We start from the raw sequence: 21,593 nt of genomic DNA, 5'->3' as shown, positions 1-21,593 counted from the left end.
TTATCTCATAAAAAATTTGGTAGGAAAAAAACTTAACTTGTAAGGTCTGAATTTATTAATTCAAGGGTCCGGTGACATTTAGTTTGAGTAGGATCTTAAATAATTTTTTTAATAAAATTTAGTTTGGTTCAATTTTAAGTAATATTCATTAATTAATAATTATTTTATTTATGTCGAATCAAACTTGGATAAAAAAATAAATTTTCCGATTAAATCTATAATTATTTATGTTCTATGATCATTAAAATTATATTTTTATGTTAGTATGTCACGTCATCAATCGATCATTCTAGTAGAAAGTGAATATAAGGAGTAGCCATTAATTTATATCATTTTATAATTAAAATATCAAACTAATAATGAAGTGGTAATCGCATTGTTTCATTGTCAACAATAATATACTACATCGACTCTTTATCCGTGCTTGGAATCTCCTATATAAATTTGATGATCCATCAAGCCATTCTTCATCACGAACAAAAAGATTCGATTTCCCTCATCTCTAAAATTCTCTCATTTTCTCTCCAACCAATCAAACAAAAGCAATAAAGAAAAGAAAGAACGAAAGAAAATGCCGAAGAGCGTTGATATAGAGAACAGCGATGAATCTAAGGGCAAAGCACCATTGATCGCCGATGGAAAAGAGAAAAAGAGCGGATTGAAGAAAGTCATGGGCATTTTCGACTTCATTCTGAGACTCGCCGCCATAATTGCAGCTCTCGTCGCTGCTGCCACCATGGGAACCAGTGACGAAACCGTCCCGTTCTTCACTCAGTTCTTCCAGGTCCAAGCTAGCTACGATGATCTTCCCACATTCAGGTTAGTCACTATAACACACATATATATTCTACCTAGATCATATGATTAAATAAGTCGTTATCTTGCCATTTTGATCCTTTCAGTCACCGTTGATATTCACCGGTTGATCGTCGCAGGTTCTTCGTCATTGCAATGGCAGTATTAGCAGGCTACCTCGTCCTTTCCCTTCCGTTCTCCGTAGTCACCATGGTCCGCCCTAATATAGTTGTTTTGAGAATTCTCTTATTCATTTTGGATATAGTAAGCATCCCAACACTCGATTCAACTACTTTCGCTAAGTAAAATTAACTAAAACATGATACAGGAAATACCGCATAAACACGATACAAATATATGAATATTAAATAAATGTCCAAACTAATGTCACTAAAATTTCATTTTCGTCGCCACTAATAAAGTAAAGACGGTTTAATATTATAACCATCATCGTATTAGCACTGTTGTTAAGGTCAAAGGTGACGGTAAATCTTTATTCGTGTCGCTATAAATATAACTGATTTTTTTTTTCGTGATGGTAGGTTGTATTGTCTCTGGGCACGGCATCCGCTGCGGCCGCGGCGGCCGTAGTTTACTTGGCTCACAGCGGCAACCCTAATACAAATTGGCAAGCCATTTGCCAACGCTTTGGAGATTTTTGCCAGAAAGTGAGCGGAGCTGTGGTGTCATCTTTCGTCGCTGTTGTGTTCCTCATGCTGATGGTTTTGCTGTCTGGTTTTATTTTCTTAAAGAACGCTAGAAAATAGAAAGAAATATATTACTGTGAAATATAGACATTATTTATTATGTCTTACCTATTTTTCATATATTCCTGTCTTAATTTTTAGTGTAAGAGATTTTCGGATGTTCGATAATCATATAATCATTTTCGGTTATTTCAAAAGTTAGATCGAATTAGTCTCCTAAACAAGAGTAAAATGATCTTTTTCATAGTAATTGTTATTATCATTGACATTGTAATTTTGTTATATTCGAGTAATTTACAATTAATGGAAATTATTATTTTATTTTTCATCAGTCATAGTAAATTTTTATTTTAATCAGAGATTTAAGTGAATGTCTTCTTAATCATCTCAACCTCAATAAAAGAAATTTAGTCGCATAAATCTAACAGTCGTATAAATGATTTTTGTTTGTATGAAATTGAACTCAAGATAATGTTATCTTTTAAACAATAAATATTAAATAAATCTATATAAAAAATTGGTTTTATATGTTTTTTCTTACTAGTAGAGAGGTTGAAATGATCTGTAGATGGACTAATTTGAATTGATGACTATAATAGAGGACTTAACATGTACTTTCACCTGTAATAAAAATTTAAAAAAATAATTTTTCGTAATATGTGAATACCATCTATTTATTTAAGTCTAAAATCCAGAAAGATATTTTGGTCATTTGATAAATCAGTGAACTGCTACCTTCCGAAAATTTAGAGAAAAATTGATCGGATCGTAATCTTAATTCCCTCAAAACAAAAAGTGAAATTTCCGGGGAAGGATTTAGGGTTTAGAGATTCAAATTACTGAATCGGGAAATGTCTCAGACTGGAAAGTTGATGCCGAATCTCGATCAACAGAGCACGAAGATGCTCAATCTCACTGTTCTCCAAAGAATAGATGCTTTCATAGAAGAGATATTGATCACAGCTGCTCACGTCACTTTCTACGAATTCGACATCGATAGTAGTCAATGGGTTCGCTTTCTCACAAATCTGTTCTTAAGTTCTTTTATTCTTAATTATTTGCTCTTTATTTCGTTTAATGTCTGGATCGTTATTTAATCTATTTTTATTTAGAGCCGAAAAGATGTTGAAGGATCTCTCTTTGTTGTTAAGAGGTAAAACAAGTTGATACTTTTATCTAGCATTAACGTTTTTAGAACTTAGAAGTAACTAAAACTTGGGAAATTGATTTAGCTCATTGAATTGATTGATGATTTTCCTTGGTTTTTAAGGAGTACTCAACCTCGGTTCCAGTTCATTGTAATGAATCGGCTTAACACAGGTAGAAATTCTTAATTTTAATGAAAGAGCACACACTTTTTTTCTCTCCCCTTTTACCTGATTTGGTACAAAAGTTGTTTGTTAAAAACAGATAATTTAGTGGAGAATCTATTGGGAGATTTTGAGTACGAGGTTCAAGGTCCGTACTTGTTGTATCGAAATGCAGCACAAGAAGTTAATGGCATTTGGTTCTATAATCCACGTGAATGTGAGGAAGTTGCAAACCTCTTTAGTAGGTATAACATCTTGTTTTAGTCCATTTATCTAACTTCCAATAATCGGATTTGAACATGGACATGGTCATCCCAACTGAATTCAAACACAGAGGTTTAGATCTTTTACGTATCTTATATATATTGTACCTTGTTTCTTACAATTATTTTTCCCGATAGGAAGGGTTCAGTAGTTGAAGACCCTTCCTTTGGGATGTAGTTTTGTTTTGACAATAATCTTATGGTTATTGAAGTTCTAAGCATTCATATAAGATTCTAGATAAGTGGGGTCAATGCACTTTAATCTGTTAAACAGAGAATGCATGTGTTTTTAGCTCAACAACTACCAAGTCGTAAATATGTGAATGATACACAATATGGTATACTGCATGTAACTTGATAGTTAATCACAACATATAAAACAAAATTTTCCTTGCATTACGGCTACCCTTAAACTTTTGTTGTTTAAGCACACCATGAAAGCACTCAAATAAGATTATGTCAGTGTGTATTTTGAGATATTGTTTCGATAAGAGAAGTTATTGGTCTGTTTCTTTTGGTGGTCCCTAACACTGTATTTGTTGACTTCTTCACAGAATACTAAATGCATATTCAAAAGTTCCTACAAAGCCAAATGCATCTTCAAGTGCAAGGTAATTGCTTTGATGAAGCATCTATAAGGCAGTTAGTGATTTTGTGAAGCATTAGGACATATCTTGCGGGATGTTAAATTTTCCCATGTGTCCTGCAGGATGTTTCTATGAGACAAAGGTGGTTGAGAGTTGGACTAGAGTGGATTGTGGGCTGACATATCTTTTGACAGTAAAAAAGTTAGGTGAGAGTGAAGGGAAAACGAAGTAGGAACTGTAGAATTTGAATTGGTAGTATATGCTGGGAGTAGGTGAGTGAGGCAGGAGCTTTATATGCAAATTTTTTTTCTTTTAACACCAAACTCCCATATCTATATGTTATAAGGTTTATCTAATTCAATAGATAATCCTTTCTAGACCAATTATGAGTCATATTGATAAACTTGTAATAATGATTACACAAAAAACGAAAAGCATCTGTGTGGTGTTTAAAAATGATTATAATGGAATTTGATGATTTTGATGTTGATCCTTGGAAGTCCATCATCCTTGTACTACACTATCTTGCTCCTCCTGGTAGTATCTGCTACCTTAATTTCATTGTCTTCCTATTGTGTCCAAGTGGCCTAAGCTTTTCTGTTATTATTGTGTAGTGAATTTGAGGAACTAGAAGCAGTTCCTAGCATGTCCGTAATTGAAGGCCCCTTGGAGCCACCAGCAACTGCTTCTCCTACTGATGCTCCTCAAGATTTGTCATTTGTTAACTTCTTTAGTGTATGTTGATTGCTGACACTTACATTTTCGATTTTCAAGACCCAGTATTTTATCTGATGTCTCTGATCTCAAGGTTATTTGGCTTTACTAATTTCAGGCTGCTATGAATATCGGAAGTAATGCTCCAAAAAGTACAAAACCAGCACAGCCTTACCGTTCTATCTCGACTACCCCTCTTTCTTATCATGCACCATCTGCCATATCCACTCCTCTACTTGCTCCATCAGTGTCATCCCTTCCTCTTTCTGCTCAACCATCGCTTGATTCAGTAAGTAACAGCAACCGAGTGACTAATCTTGTAAAGCCTTCTTCATTTTTTGTACCCACTTCCTCATCCTCGTTGATGATGCCACCTCCCTCTTCATCAAATCCAACCGTCTCTGCTCTTCATCCACCCGTAAATTCTCAACGTCCTTATGGCACTCCAATGCTTCAACCCTTTCCACCACCTACTCCACCTGCATCTCTCACTCCTGGTGCGCCACCTACTTTGCACAATGGATCTCTGATTAGCAGGGATAAAGTCCGTGATGCACTGCTAATGCTTGTCCAGGTATTTATATAAATTTTCTACTATTTTTCACTTGGAATGTTAATATTGATATCAGCATATACGGGCTCGAGTATAATGGCTAATTATCATCTGGCCAAAAGATAAATATAGTGGATCAATCAGTGATGCACATTTTCCAGTTCCTACTCTTGGTAAAAGCTTCTAATTATTGATTCTTTGTTTTATTCTTATGCTAGGACGATCAATTCATTGACATGTTTTGTCAGGCCTTGCAGAAGGTGCATCACACCTGAGCACCCTAGAGTCGATCCTCAATAACTTAAGTTTTATGTTCAATGTGCACCTCATGGTTTTTTTTTTCTTCGCTTTTCTATCTAAACTTTGACTCTTGATTTGATATACACACCAATTGTTTACCGAGGACAAAGTGTTAAAACATACTCTGTTGGCATTCGAGCTTTTATAGCAGGCGGCGATGCATAAAAAAAGAAGGCATTTGAGCTTGTATAGCAGGTGTTGATGCATAAAAAGAGAGCATGAATCAAGTTTTGCCAACATGGCAAAAAAGGGCGCACACGTGCATCAACAGAACATAATTTATAGGGTTTAGAGAAGAATGAAAATAAGAATCAAAGTCATCTCCTAAACCTGAGCTTTCTCCTCCTATCACCATTCTCTCTGCACCTTCAAGTCTCCCCTTCATGAGGAAGAGATCCGTCGTCGTTGGTATTTGAAGTGTGTGTTTGTCCTCCACTTTCTGAGACGAGCATTATATTAGGGTGGCAGACTGCGGCAGCTGCAGGAGTGGGTGCAAAGGGTCATAATTACTGCAGTGGTTTCAGTCGGCAAGTCTATGACACATTTTGTTAACTCTAATCCGCTATGGTTTTTCGTTGATTGAGTCGGTTTTAAAGGACCTGATTCCTAATTCAACACAGTACAAGTTGGAGGTGTGCAATGGACATTAAAGCAGAGTCTGAGGGCCGTTTTGGTGTCTAGTATTGTCAATGTAAAGTTGCTGCTGTTAGCTGTTTCCATCTCGCAGAAGCTTAAAGGTTGGTTTAAACATCTTTATAACTTTAAATGCTAAATATGTATGATGTATGCTCCTTAGATGTGTAGGATTATGCTATACCATTTGTTGACTCTGCTAATGTGACTTTGCTGCAATAACTTTGTCAATCAGGCACTTGAGGAATGTAGGATTTGTTGTTAAATTACTCGTGTTTGATATCTGCATGTGACATATTCGGATTAGGGTACGAGAATATGATTGTTAAAACTCGAACACCTCTCTCATTTACACACATTTTTGCCCGATTTATATTCAACTTGGTTCCTTAGTTCATTTACCTAATGATGAATCTTATATGCTTGATTTGAGTACAAATTAAGATGTTTTTAGTTGAGTATTTTTATAGTTAAATTCAACTTTCTTGAATCAACGTCCAGTTTGTTTAGTAGGATGAGACATTGAATTCCTTAAGAAATGTCAGGGTTTGAACACTGGCGTTTGCAAATAGAGCAAACTGGATTGGAAGAGTCGTTCTCGTCTTTGCAGTACCGGATCTGGATTAGTCGGTTAAACCAGTGATTAATTAAAAAAAATCAACTTTCTTGAAAATTTTTTATAAGAAAGCTCGATTAGATTTGTGAACTAGCCACTTTAATGGTTTATTGGTTCCATAATTTGATAATATGGTGATTGTCATTTTCCAATAATTTGATGAATTTAAATACTACGTATTTTTTATAATCTTAAAAAAATTATTTATTTAAAAATCTGATACATTTTTTATAAATGTACACAATTCTTTTAGAATTAATTGAATGATTTTATTAACTTAAAATGATTTATTTTCAATAATAAAAATTCGAATAACAATATCTATATATAGAATAAAACAATTTGAAACAAGAAAATTCTTTATCGTTTTCAAGGCGATTATTTATGAAAGAATTTTAAATAAATTTTATTATAAAAAAATATTTTCTTTCATACACATTGTGAGTGTGACGAAATTTAGTACATAAATAATTAAAATCAACATATAATTTTGTAAACTTATTACTATGAATGATCATGGGTCGTGTTAGGTTAGATTTTAGTTTACCTGAACTTGATCCAAGTATAGCATTCCTCCACATATCGTCCGATCCGATGTAGGTCTAGGAAAACTTCACTTATCCAAAATCAAACTTAATCTTTAGGGTAAAGACTCATACCCGACTCAACATGACCCAACCCAACCCAATACATACATATATGTGTTTATATATATATATATATATATTAATTTTAATAGATAAAATTGAGACCCAATTAAAAGAAATATAAGTAAAGAAGTATTATAATAATTATCCCTAAATATATAAAATATATATTATACTATTATTTTTTTTAATAAAAAAATTACCTTGTAAGATCAAATCAAGTCAAAATTTGTTAAATTCGAATAAAATATTCATCCTTAATATATCAAAATTTATATGATGTTAACAAACCAAACCCAACTTGAAGAATGCGACCTCAATTTGTCGTCGCCATCAAATGTGATAGCAGCGTCACCAAATGTGACGTTTCAATCATGCCCTCTTAAAACATGTAACGTATTTTTCTTTTAAAAATAATTTGCCCTCATAAAATGAAATTAAAATATAATTTTTACCCAATAAAACATTCTATTTTCTTCTATAAATATCCTAATGATGCATTGAAGGCAAAAGTAGAAGACACAAGGCAATTGCTGCAACACAAATCAAGGTTTTGATTTGATTTTCCGTCACTATTCTTTTGGGGCAAGATGAGTTTCAATTCTTTGGTGGCTTTCAATGTTAAAATTTAAACACAATAGTCTCGTTTTCTCAATTCTCTACATATATATGTGTGCGCAACACTGAAAATTCGGTTCGTAAATATATTCAAGATTTCGCCAAACCAATTGAAACTATGATATTACTGTCGTCACTATAAGTTTTTCATGAAAATTAATTTAATCTAATTTTTATAGGCTATAAGGTAAAGTGGCATTAATAACAGGTGCAGCCAGTGGCATCGGCAGAGCACAGCAAAGCTTTTCGTTCAACATAGAGCCAAAGTTGTCATCGCAGACATCCAAGATGAACTCGGAAGCTCAATTTGTGAACAAATCGGCGGCCATGAAACCATTTCCTACGTTCGTTGTGATGTTACCAGCGATTCAGATGTTCGAAACGCCGTGGATTCAGCTGTTTCCAATTACGGGAAACTCGACATCATGTTCAACAATGCCAGAGAGGACAATTTGTGGAGCAGTATAGTTGATTCAAGCAACGAAATTTTCAAGAAAGTTATGGATATCAACCTGTACGGCGGATTCCTAGGCGCCAAACATGCCGCCAGGGTCATGATTCCGGCGAAGAAAGGCTGCATTCTCTTCACTGCTAGCGTGATGTTAGTGATAGGCGGTTTCTCCGATCATTCGTACGTAGAGTTGAAGCATGCGTTGGTGGGGTTGGCTAAGAATCTGTGTGTAGATGGGGCAGTATGGGATTAGGGTCAACTGCGTTTAACCGTTTGCGGTGGCGACGCCGTTGTTAAGAGAGGAAACAAGAATGGAGAGAGAAGCGCTGGAAGGCTTGATTTCGGAAGCGGGGAACTTGAAAGGGAAGGTCTTGGAGGCGGAGGATGTAACGGCGGCGGCGTTGTATTTAGCCAGCGACGAGTCCAAGTATTTGAGCGGCGTTAACTTGATGGTTGATGGAGGAGTTAGCATCACTAACCCTTCGTTGCAAATGGCAGTCAACAGCGCTATGTCTTAATTTCGTGTTACTTGGATTCCATTAAGTAATAAAACTCCAAAATAAGTGATGATTTAGGATAAGTAATAAAAGTCCAAAATAAGTGATGATTTAGGGGCTAAATTAAAATATTGTTAATTTCGGGATTAATATGCAACCAATTTGAAAAAACTTGTCAAGTTTTAGAGATTAAGTATTTTCTTATCCCTTAATTTTTCAAACGATGGGGTAACATACATCTCATGCCACTCAATTATTAATTCAATTACATATGGATATTTTTAAAAAAATTATAATTTAACCACTCAATTAAAATATTATCATAAATATATCATTCTAACGTTAAAATAACAAAATAGATACTGTTTTGATATAATAAACTCATTTGGTTTGATAGTATCATAAATATTTTTTTAATTAATTTGAGACAAGTACAAAATAATGTCTGTTTAAATATAACTTTTAAACTCTTGTCATTGAATGTTCATGCCACGGAAGCCACTTGGTTCATGCCATCCAATATATAATTGTTATTGATAGTGTTTTAAGAAAGTGATTAAATTATATATTTTTAAAAATAGTAATCTATTTGTAATCGAACTAATAACTGAGTGATCTGAAGTGCATTTTACCCCAAGCGAATTACCTTTTCTCCATTATCATCTACTTCGATCTGCGACTGTTCTATTTTTTATTCATTTTATCTTCGCTAAAAATCGCTTTGCAACAGATTTTTCATTCTCTCAAAAATCCCCAAAAGATTAAAAGAGGGTTAAATTCTAGGTTTTGGGTTTAATAAATGTGATGTCGAGGCCTTGGCTACTGGTTTTTGTAGTGTTTTTAGTAATGTTCACTTCCCAGTTCGAATGGAAGCAGCAATTCAGTGAAGAATTTGAGCCATCTCCCACTGTTTCTCTTAAAGATCAATCCGTTTCCAAACGCCAAGAATACGTCAAAGAGAAGGTTTCGCCTTTCCCCCAATTTGTTCTTATTTTTAATTTTTAATTTTATCTTTTTTTGATCCGAAATCATGAATTATAATGTATAATTTTATCTTTTTTTGATCCGAAATCATGAATTAGATTCTTTCTTGTTGTTAATTTACAGTGTTATTCATTTAGTACCCAATATGTTTTGGCTTGCAAAGTTGCGAAGGGTATAATTTATAGTTCAATTTGCAGAATCTGTATATTCCCCAAAGAAAGGGTATGGAATAGTAAATACTGCCATGAATGATTATTGATGGATTTTTGGTAATGAATTGACATATTCTTAGGCTCTTACTGGACAAATTAGGGATGCCGAAGCTTGTGCATGGGTACGCTTTTCGATGTTCAAGTCGGCATACTGGAGAAGGCCTCTCTTTGTATCTGGCTGATATTTCTTGCATTTCATTCCCCGTTGATTTAAGCATAAGAGAACGTCCTGAAGAGCAAACTCCGGTGTCTCCTAGCTCATGTTCGTCTTGCAGGAGCCCGCAAATATTCAAGTCTGTCTCACTTCCATCGAAGATCATTCAACTGCGCAATCTATTACCAAAGATACATAGACAATGTCAAAATCTTTGTGTCATTTTGATGAAGATTTTAATCCTTTAATGTGTGTTCTGATGCATTATTAACTAGCTGATCGTTCTCTATGTGTTTTCTCATTTGCGATTACTCACCAGCGTGTAGAAACAAATGCTGGGATACACAATTATTTGCGTGAAAAGTAAAAGCTTTGAGCCAGTGGTTGTCGGTTAAAATATGCATGGATCAGCACCACTTATTCGAATTCACTATGGTGGGGTTGTAACTGGGTAAATTCCTTTTACCATATGGTAACAATCGGACCAAACCTACTTCCTTATATCTACATTTCTGGCCAATGTCAAGTTTTGTGTAGAAGACTCATGATTCATGAATTTGTACATCTCACTTTAGGACATATACCTTTGTTTTGGTCTCACTTAGTGCCTTGATTCCTGTTTTCGGGTTCGCAGTTGCAATTCAATGAGTTAAACCATTAAATACCAAGATTTTCTTTAGGCTTCGCCCCCTTCCCACCCTCTAATTCTGTTGGCCACTTAACCTAACCGGGAACAGGGACAGAACCAGGGTTAGATAATGGGAGGGGCTAAGTTGGCTAACTTCACTGACCGGGAAGCAGCAAGTCGAACATTCGAGTGTTTCTTGTCGCAAATGCTATAGATGATATCAAATTTTAAGTTAGGTAGGATACGTTCCTTCAATCTTGCCATACTTTTGAATTACTATTTGTTTTGGCAGGGACTTTATACCTGATGAGAATGATAGTTCCATGTAGTTTATACCAATTCGAAACCTCAAATACGACCCATTCATCCATATCTTACCAATAGGGTTTGTTCCGGGCTGCATTCACTGTTTTTCCCGATGTAGTTGCTTGAACTGAACTGAACTTAAATTTTCCATGGTTTGTTTTAAGATGACATATATAATCAACTTTATTGCAGATCATACTTTCTCAAGAAAGGAATATTCAGAAACTGAACGAGGTCGTGAAGATTCTTCGTCAACAGTTGCTTCAGTGTAAGGCTGAAAACGAGGTTGTTAACAGTTCTTCATTTGCTTTGAGTGAACATTTAAGTGAGATTGAACGGCAACCGACGTTGGACGACTAGTATTTTTGGGTCATTGCCAGTAGAATCGGTACTTTCCGGTATGTGCAATTACGTAAACCTTGATTTTCTTTATTTTTGTTGCTTCACAATGATCATTGATTTAGTTTTAACTTACAACACATGAGATGAAACTCTTGAATGTCTCTTGTCGATATATTTCATGGATGGTTTAAGTTATTGTGCTTTATGACTTTTTTTAAACGTCAAATTAAAAAAATCAGAATATAATAACACGAATTCAATCTTTAATTTTTAAAAAATAACATCAATTTTTGCATATTTAAAGTTACAATCTTAGTCTAACATGACTACTATCTTGTATGTTGCATCGTTGGGTCGAACCAATCATATTTTTATTGTTTTATAATTTTTTTAACTAATGTTTACATTTGAGGTGATTTAGATAATGAAAGAATAGATTAGGGTACTTTCTAACAAAAAAAAGTACTAAATTGGAAAAAATGAAATAATTCCTGGGACAATTTATAGTTAAGCCCTTTTTCAAACCATCACAAAGGAGTGTCTCATTATGTTAATCCGTTGATAGTGAATCAAATAAATGAAGAGTTATAATTATATACTTATCTAGATTCATGCAATCATGGTTCATCTATGAATACTATATATTATTGTGAAGAGTACGATGGTATTATTGTCACATGCCAAAACTTGATTGGTTGTTGAAATATCACATCAACGTCAAATACCAATCTAAGAATTTTTTTAAAGTTTAAGTAGCAATTTGAGAATTTGTTTTAATTTAAGGTACCGATTTGAGAAAAAGAATAAAGTTCATGTATTAATTTTAGAAAAAAAAATCAAATTCAGTCAGGCCATATTATTTATTACACTATTTTCATACTTGAATTTATTAGTTTTTTTTATAACAAATGTGGTATATATGTTTTTCAAAACAATTTTATACTTATATTTGCCAAACTTTATTTGGTATCCAAGCAATTTTAGTCAATTCGATACTTAAATATATAAAAGACATTACATATTTAGTATTTGTATGAATTTTTTTTGGGGTAATTTGAATGATTATTACCCAAGCAAAGCAGTAAAACTGCTACAGGAAACGCAAAATCGTCTTACAAAAAAACAACAGATACTCTAAGCGATACCCCAAGCAATACAGAGAGACTGATCAACCGCTTGCAGTCTACCTATACTTTTAGCAATGAACTTAATCCTAACCAGCTCCTTAATAGAATCCAAAATCTCCCCTCCACATCGAGTAACACCAGTAAAAACTCTCCTACTCCTCTCCTATCAAGTGAAGTAGATTGTGGCATTCCATGCAATTCTCAAAATATAAACCAACATGGATTTACCCTTAAGCCTAGCAGAAACCCAGTGCATCTCCGCATCTCAGCTAGTAACCCGCCTAGCATGTCCGCGCATCCCAAAATAGCTTCCCAAATTCCCCTTGAGAAATCACACCCAAAGAACACATGGTCCCTAGATTCGCTAGCAACAACACAGAGGCTGCAAACACCATCAGTAGTAATCCCCGTTCAAAGCCTATCCTTAGTGGCAAGCCTGTCAAGAATAAAAAGCCAAACGATTATCGAATGACGAAGCATATGACCAGGGAACCAAATCAGCTTGTGCCATGGCATCTTCTCATTCTTATCCCTCAACTCCTCCCAACTTAACCTTGTTTCTACTGCACGCAAGTCGGTAACCCTAGAAGAACACAACAACCTCTCCTCTAAGCTGAAACAGCTTCTTCAATATGCCAAAAATCCCATCTTTAATGACATATGCCTTGGCCCAGGCAACCCCCATCGAACCATTGCTAGTCAAAATGTTTCTAATAAGTTGGAACAAATTTGCTTTATTCCAGCAGTAGATGTCCTTAAGCCCCAGGCCTCCCTCAGCCTTAGGGAAATAAACCTTTTTCTAACTTACTTTTGCACAAGAAGCAGGAGCATCTCTCCATTTTCAGAAAAATCTAGCACACATCTGCTCAATCCTTCTCAGCACAGACTTTGGCAAAATCAACTGTCTGCACCAGAAATTCACAATACTAAAGAGGACAGATTTGATGAGCTGCAATCTGCCAGCATAGCTCAAACTCATAGTAGACCAATGTTTCAGCTTTGCACTAAGCTTCACCAACAAAGGAAAGCAATCTTTTTCTGACAACTTCCTCGTGACAAGAGGCACCCTAAATATCTGACAGGGAGCTGGCCAATCTTAAACCCAGTAATTAACTGAGTGGTACTTAGTTCACTTGAACCAATCCCAGAAGTAAACAACTCACTCTTAGAGGCATTGAGCTTCAAGCCAGAAACAAGATAAAACTTTGTCAAGATAGTTTGAATGCCCACAATCGAATTCAAGACCTCTTACAAAAAATAAGGAGGTCATCCACAAAGCATAGGCGAGTTCCTCCTATTTTCTTGCACTTAGGATGATAATTAAAATTTCGCTTGCAACAGCAAGATCAAGGAACCTGGAAAGCACATTCATGATCAAAACGAAGAGATAGGGAGACAATGGGTCCCCTTACCTTATGAATTAAATAAACGATACAAGTTAAAAAATATAATAGGATTTTATATCATAATTTGTTATAATTTTTGAGATCTCACATCGTATTTATTATACTAGCAAATGTGGTTAATAGTTAAACATGATACTTTTCACCGTAAACTCTAATTCAATCTGATTTTTATCCTTAAAAAAATATAAACTGACTTGATATAAATTTAATCTTTCTTTTTAAAAAATCAATCTTATAAAATCGATTAAATCAAAACTTATTAAATTCAGGTCAAATATATATTCCTAATTACTAATTAGACCAACGGATGTGATTAACGGTGGACATATGGAATATGCATAAAGGAGAGTAGTGGAAGAGTCCAAGCTTTCAAGTTAAACTACTCCAACCAAAACTATACTTTTTATATGTTGTTTCGGGTACATCTATATGCTTTATTTTAAACCAACTCTGTGGAATTTTGTGCCTATAAAATTTAGGGTATCTTTTGGATCTTTAAATTAAAAAAAACGATACAATATGTTTCTCATATGGACCACACCCTATACTTTAATTCACCATTTCTTTATTATATTGGTTGCTTTCATTGGTTGGTTAATAATGTTGACCTACCATAACGAATCTCAAATTATTATAGTATTAATACATTAGAATTGATTCACGATCATGGATACATCTTAACATCATTTATTGAATTATTGTTCATTGATAAAATTTGTATTTAAATTTAATTATATCTTTTTTTAAGATTTTTTTTTGAAAAAGGGTACTTTGTATTAATAAGATTACAAAGTACACCACCCCAAGGATCTCATTAAAAACCTCCCTAAACCTATATGAAGGAAAAAGAATGAACCTTGAGATGGAAGCATACAAACGACCATAGTCGCTATAACATCAAAACAAAATAACCCCAACCGAACCAACACAACTTAAACCAACCAGAGCTAAATAACACCATAGCTGCTAGCATCCCCCTGATGGATAAAACAGAATAACTTTCGCTCAACCAAACAAACTAGTAATCAATGCTGCAACCTCAGATATGAATCCAATTTTAACATATACCTTTCTATGTGTAAAGCTACTAGACAACATAGAAAACAATATACTCACCAATGACCATAATCGAATATAAAAGACTTCGGACTTCGAACGAAGTCTTGAACATGTGGAACCAACAGTGGCCCTAAGATATTAGCCCATACCCCTATTTGTAGTAAGGCAATATTATATATCTGATCCACTGTGAATGACAACCCACTGAACCTTGACTTGTTTCTGCATAACCAAAATTTTCAAATCAAACCGAAAAACCCAATTTACCATAAATTACACCAGCGTTGTCAAACAACTTCACAATGACATAACACGCACGTGATTAACATCTTCCGGGTGACTTTTGCAAAACATGCACAAAAGATGAACATTGCAATTAACACCTCTCTTAACCAATTCAGTCGCAACCGACAACCTTTGATAGACAACTTTCCACACAAACGCAGCAACTTTAGAAGAAATGAACTTATTCCAAACCATTTTTCAAATTGGGTCTTCTATCTTGCCAACCGATGCCAAGTTGTTACAGAAAGCTTTAGGATTAAATCTGCCATCGGAAGAACCTACCCATTTCAATCTATCGAAACTTGGATCTGCACCAACACCTCTATTCAGGACTTGATTAAAATTATGCCAAATAGCCAATTCCCATTTGAACAATCCATGCCTCAATTCAATCTTCCATTCCCAGGCACCATTCACCCAATATTCAAACTCACTAATCATTCCATATTTTTTATAGCAATCCCATAAATTCTAGGAAAAACTACTTTTAAAGAATGAACTTCAATCCAATGGTCAGACCAGAAGTCGATTCTGGAACCATTCCCCATAACTCACCTCACATCAGATAAAAAACATCAACGTTCAACACATCCGGATTCACTATATTATGCCACACCCCTGACGAATTTCGTTTGCTAACGGCTTTTGGTAAAATCGCATCTGGATCATAATTATACTTGGCAACAATAATTTTTTTCCATAAACTTTCGTTGTCCTCACTAAATCGCCAGATCCATTTATTCATCAAAGCTCGATTCCTAACCATAACATCAAAATTGCCTAGATCACCATGAGATTTCGGACAACAAACAATATCCTACTTAACCCAGTGAATACCTCTACCATCATTAACACTCCAAAGGAATCTAGCTATACATTTGTTAATCATCTCTGCTATGGAATTAGGAATAGAAAACAAAGACATGTAATAAACTGGTAAATTCACAAATACAGATTTAATCAATGTAATCCTTCCCCCGAGATAGAGTAATTTACCTTTCCAGCTTTGGAGACGAGATCTGACTTTATCCATAATAGGTTGCCACATCAGCTTAAGGTTCTTTTTGTAACCTAACGACAACCCTAAATAAGTCGTAGGCAACCTTTCCCAATCGCAATAAGTCGAATCTGCCCACCCTTTAACTCTGAAATCATCCACATTAATACCAAATAATTTAGTCTTCTGTATATTTAACTTCAGACCAGCAACCACCTCAAAATTTTTTAAAACAGGATAAAGATTTTTTTATCATTTCTTCCTTAGCTGCAGAAAATAGAATGAGGTCATCAGCGAATTGTTTATGGAAAACACATATTGTAACACCCCCAACCCGTATCCGACCCGGATACGAGTCCGAAGTGTCACATTGACTTTTCAAACATTTATTCGTATAAAATAGTGAGTAATTCTCAAACTTGGATAACATTTAACTTATTAAACTTACGTTTACAAAATATATCAGAGTTTATACAATTTATATCTTTAGACTACGTGCCAACTACACTCTATATATCGTACATATATTTTCTGATCTGACAATTGGGTAAGGAGAACTGACCTGTCTTGCTCCTCTTAGCTCTTTACTCTTCGCACTTCTGTAACCTACGTGTGAAACAATCACACGCTAAGTCGTTGACTTAGTGAGGCATAAAACATATAACAAAACTCTAACTCGTAATCATGCTTAAACAATTTCTACTAACATATCACATACAAGCATCATACCATATATCTTATAGCATATACAATAATCACTAACACACATATATCATATAGAGTACATTCCATGTTATCTCTTATTAGCCCATGTGCACCTGTGAGAACTGTAGATATGTGAGTCTATTGAGGTTGTGCACCACTATGCTGTCACCACAGCTCATATAAATGTCCCAAAGGACCTATCCAGAGGTCACAAAGACCCCGGTAACTGTCCAGAGGTCATAAAGATCCTCGGTAACTGTCCAGAGGTCATAAAGATCCTCGGTAACTGTCCAGAGGTCATAAAGATCCTCGGTAACTGTCCAGAGGTCATAAAGATCCTCGGTAACTGTCCATAGGTCCCGAAGAACCTAGGTAAACTATCCATATGTTCCTTAGAACATAGGTATACTATCCATATGTCTCGAAAGACATAGGTAAACCCTCGACTCTTGGCATGCCAACTATACCCTAGCTCTCATATCACATAACATGGGCATTATCATTTAACAGTTCACATTACTTGTCATTTCTCTTCTGTCACATACCACATGTATCACGTATTGTCTATTCATATGTCATTTCATATAACATATATCATATGTGCATGTAATCGCATAGATCATATCATATAGCTTCATTCATATCACATATTCATATAAGCTCATAGCTTCTTTCACATATACATGTAATCACTTAGTCTATTTTCATGTAATCCTTTTCACTTCTCATATGATTTTATATTCATATCTCACATCAACCATATAATACATATATACAATAACATGTCAACACATATAAATCATACACATAAATACTTCTATTTATGAATTCATGCATTTTACTATGGAAATAGACTTGTCGCAAGTCTTATTTCCATTTAACATCATATAATACTAATATGCACTCACCTTAGCCTTGTTTGAATTGAATCAATTCTAACCCGTCGATTACTTTGAAGCAAAGTCACGTTTAATATCTACATAAACATAATTTTCAAGATGATTATCAGATGCCCAAGTCTTGAAATTAACCTCTAATATCCTACCAATTTAAGGGATTAATAGTTTAGTCTCTCTTCTTTCTTCTTTTTTTTTCATTATGGGGGAATCGGTTCCCCCCCTGGGGGTATCGATTCCCCTCTAGCATTCTGGAATTCATATTCGTTTGAGGGGGAATCGATTCCCCTTGAATGGGTACCGATTCCCCTAGCCCAGAAATCCCATTTTGAGCTTGAAAATCACCTTATTTTAGCTTAAACCTTCCTATTTCACTTCCTTTAATACTCCTAACTTTAATACACATACTTAAACTTATTTCTATTCACTAATCACTTCTTTAACTTCAAATCTAGTCATTCCTATGCAATTGCAAAAATTATACTAGTTTTGCAACATGTTCAAATTCCTATTCTAACACTTCCTATCCCTTAATTGACTTGATGACAAGTCAAATTCAACTTCCAATTCTCAATATAAACTTTATTTCGATATTTCATTCAAAACTTCCAATCTTTAAATCCTCATAAACTCTTCATTTTGTTGTTTTAAAGCAAATAAATCTTTCCTTAATCTTACTTAGCATCTAATAATCAAAACTAAACTTAAATTTCAGCACATAATCAGCTCAAGAGAAAACTCACCTTTGCTTAGTCTTCCATGGTTGGAGAAGAAGAAGAAATGAAGAAGAAGATAAAATGCATTCATCTCCCACGTTTTTATCTCCTATTAAAGGGGATAAAAATATCTTTAATGTCAATTGACCATTTTGCCCTTTAATTCATTGGATAATTACTAAAACTTTCAGGAAATATCCTCAAATAAATCATTGAACTATTCAAGTATTCTACTTTTATCATCAAATTCTGAAATTTTACAATTTGGTCACTAACCCGTAGTTTGGGATGTTACAAATCTCCCCTCCTTATAAGAAAATTCGTCCTCGAATTTTCACTGCACATCTTAATAGGAACATATCTTCTAATGTTCTTATGTTGCTTCCCTGACTTATTCTTTCTTGTCATCATCAGAAACTTACTTTTCAATCCTTTAGTTTTCCAACTATCTTTTTCGTTTATACATTCATCTTCTGTTGCTTATCATATAAACAATAACCAGTAATACCAATCCATTGTTGTCTTTTCTCTCATTCGATTATGCATTTTTCCTTTGACCTTTCTAAAATTCCATATAATGTCACTCATCACGTTGACAGTAACATCCATCTCATCACTCTATATCATAAATCCATCTATTTCTTCATAACTCTCTAATTACCTTATAACCATACCAAACTTGTATTTCATCATCATTTGACCAAAACACAACTTTAAATCTTCTTCAATTGTGATTAAACATATACTTTAAGGAGTCAAACAATATTTTTCACATCACCTTGCACACTTTTCGTGTTTCTATATCGAACTTATCATTTACACTTCCATACGAATCCTCACTTCATTCACTATATCATATTTACGAAATCAAAATATACAACTATATCCAATACAATTTCATCACAAAATCTTGTTAGTCAACGCTAACTCTTTCATTCTAAAGTACAAATCCTTATCATCTCCACACTTTTTCTTATACACAATAATATCCCTTTGTTTCAAATTCATAACTCTGATTTCATTCATATAATGTTACTTATCCTGTAGACAGTAACATCAATTCTTATCACTCAACATCAAAAATTCATCAATTGATTTCTTTCCTCATTTCCTAATTAATTCACCGCAATCCAAACTTTTACTCATTCTTTCATCCTTGTCTGTATTACGATACACATAATCTCTTTATATAACATTACCTACTTTTCTTACTTCTAATCAAACTTATAATCTTCACTTCCTTATAATCCTTTATCATTTTTAAGCCTTTCATTATCAAAATCTTCTTATAACATAACTAAACTATATCTTTTCATAACTTTGATAATCAACTTTACTTGCACAAAACCTTATTCTTTATCATTCTTATACTTATGTTTTCCCCACTTGTTTCAACAATCACCAGATTTCAATACTCATCTAATCCATTTCAAATACTTTTTCTGCTTCGATTTACATAACTCCTAACAGGGCTTTTAACCCAATTCACAAAGGTTGTCTTTAACCCTGACTTATTATCAATTAACTCATTGATTAATCTTCCAATATCATACCCTACTGCTTTAGTTTGACTGACTCTCATCTAATTCGATTCTCTGACGGAGAATACAACTAATTCATATCTTGTTTACAGTTGAAAACCAGAATCTCTACCATTCTTTGATGGTTCTTAACTCTATAAAGCATTAATTCTCTTAATCATCTGAGAGATTTATTCTCCAATCCTTTCATTCTGAGCTCTCTCTAAAGCTTTAACGCAATTAACCATTTCGTGAAATTAGAATAAATTCGAAACCAATAACACTCTTTTAATTTAATGCGCAAGCCCTAAATAACCAATTACATGTATCATTCTTATCCTTTTTAATCAGAATCATCTAAGTAATAAATCTGCTTAAGTTATTAAACTTATACTCATACACATGCACGTATAATTCTCTTGCTTCAAGCTCATATATTCGAGCTTATTTGTTTTATGAACTGATCATTCATGTACTTATTCTTGAACTCTTCTACAAATGATAACCACATCACTTGATCTTTTAACATTCTTATGGTGACATTTGTTCACTATACTTTAGCTTGCCCACATATTAACGAAACTACTCAATTTAACTTCTCCACTTTGGAGAAATGAAAATCTTCTAACATTATCTTCCTACCATTTAATCAATTTTCCACAACAATGGAACATTTCTCAAATTCACCCTTGAACTCGGGTGTTCTCAACTCTTTTCAATACATTCATTCTATGAATTATCGAAGTATAAAATTAGAATATATCTTAATATCATTCCACATCATGAAACATTCTCTAATCTTGTATAGGCACGCCCTGAGGTTTTTCGCTCTTCTCCCTACCTGGCCAGGGCAGGTGAATGCTATTACCTGCAGTCTATTGCCTTGTGCTTCACTTTAGAAGCTCTCATATATTCATGTACTAATATCATTTCTTCTATCACATATAACATGTGCATATGATCATCCAATTCATATAATTTAACATATGTCATTTGCATATGTTCACAGATCATCTATCATATAAACATATATATCTCATAAATCATCATCATGTATTCACTTATCTTATATAACATAACAATTTAACTCTATTTACAAGACAATATACTCCTTACACTATCAGATCAGAAAATTTTTTCACTTTATGTTGGCATGTATACTTTTTAAAGCACTTTTGACTTCGTTTTTAGCCTAGAATCGGCTAAACCGTAGCTCTGATACCATTAAATGTAACACCCCAACCCGTATCCGACCCGGATACGAGTCCGAAGTGTCACATTGACTTTTCAAACATTTATTCGTATAAAATAGTGAGTAATTCACAAACTTGGATAATATTTAACTTATTAAACTTACGTTTACAAAATATATCAGAGTTTATACAATTTATATCTTTAGACTACGTGCCAACTACACTCTATATACCGTACATATATTTTCTGATCTGACAATTGGGTAAGGAGAACTGACCTGTCTTGCTCCTCTTAGCTCTTTACTCTTCGCACTTCTGTAACCTACGTGTGAAACAATCACACGCTAAGTCGTTGACTTAGTGAGGCATAAA

The 21,593-nt window shown here is 34.1% G+C and overlaps 3 protein-coding genes and 1 pseudogene across 3 annotated transcripts; all 4 read left to right on the top strand.

Annotated features, from left to right (window-relative positions):
• The first annotated feature begins 549 nt into the window (after positions 1-549).
• Positions 550-1,574, top strand: LOC120158083 (casparian strip membrane protein 1-like). Its single transcript, XM_039169015.1, has 3 exons — positions 550-819; positions 936-1,059; positions 1,338-1,574. The coding sequence occupies exons 1-3, from the start codon at positions 572-574 to the stop codon at positions 1,560-1,562; spliced, it is 597 nt and encodes a 198-aa protein (XP_039024946.1). The 5' UTR covers positions 550-571; the 3' UTR covers positions 1,563-1,574.
• A 752-nt stretch (positions 1,575-2,326) lies between these two features.
• Positions 2,327-5,471, top strand: LOC120158082 (mRNA-decapping enzyme-like protein). The gene is made up of 9 exons (XM_039169014.1): positions 2,327-2,512; positions 2,615-2,655; positions 2,773-2,822; positions 2,913-3,057; positions 3,630-3,686; positions 4,277-4,397; positions 4,495-4,950; positions 5,148-5,340; positions 5,413-5,471. Exons 1-8 carry the CDS (start codon positions 2,354-2,356, stop codon positions 5,202-5,204), a joined length of 1,086 nt encoding a protein of 361 aa, XP_039024945.1. The 5' UTR covers positions 2,327-2,353; the 3' UTR covers positions 5,205-5,340; positions 5,413-5,471.
• Positions 5,472-6,994: 1,523 nt separating this feature from the next.
• LOC120158066 lies at positions 6,995-8,724 on the top strand (annotated as a pseudogene).
• A 677-nt stretch (positions 8,725-9,401) lies between these two features.
• LOC120158090 lies at positions 9,402-11,512 on the top strand. Its single transcript, XM_039169022.1, has 2 exons — positions 9,402-9,654; positions 11,168-11,512. The coding sequence occupies exons 1-2, from the start codon at positions 9,496-9,498 to the stop codon at positions 11,333-11,335; spliced, it is 327 nt and encodes a 108-aa protein (XP_039024953.1). The 5' UTR covers positions 9,402-9,495; the 3' UTR covers positions 11,336-11,512.
• Positions 11,513-21,593: the final 10,081 nt, after the last annotated feature.

Source organism: Hibiscus syriacus, unplaced genomic scaffold (genome assembly GCF_006381635.1).
Source record: "Hibiscus syriacus cultivar Baekdansim isolate YM2019G1 unplaced genomic scaffold, ASM638163v2 tig00111303_pilon, whole genome shotgun sequence".
NCBI classification, from domain to species: Eukaryota; Viridiplantae; Streptophyta; class Magnoliopsida; order Malvales; family Malvaceae; genus Hibiscus; species Hibiscus syriacus.
The sequence above is the reverse complement of the archived record's forward strand: the minus strand, read 5'-3'. Positions and strand labels throughout refer to the sequence as shown.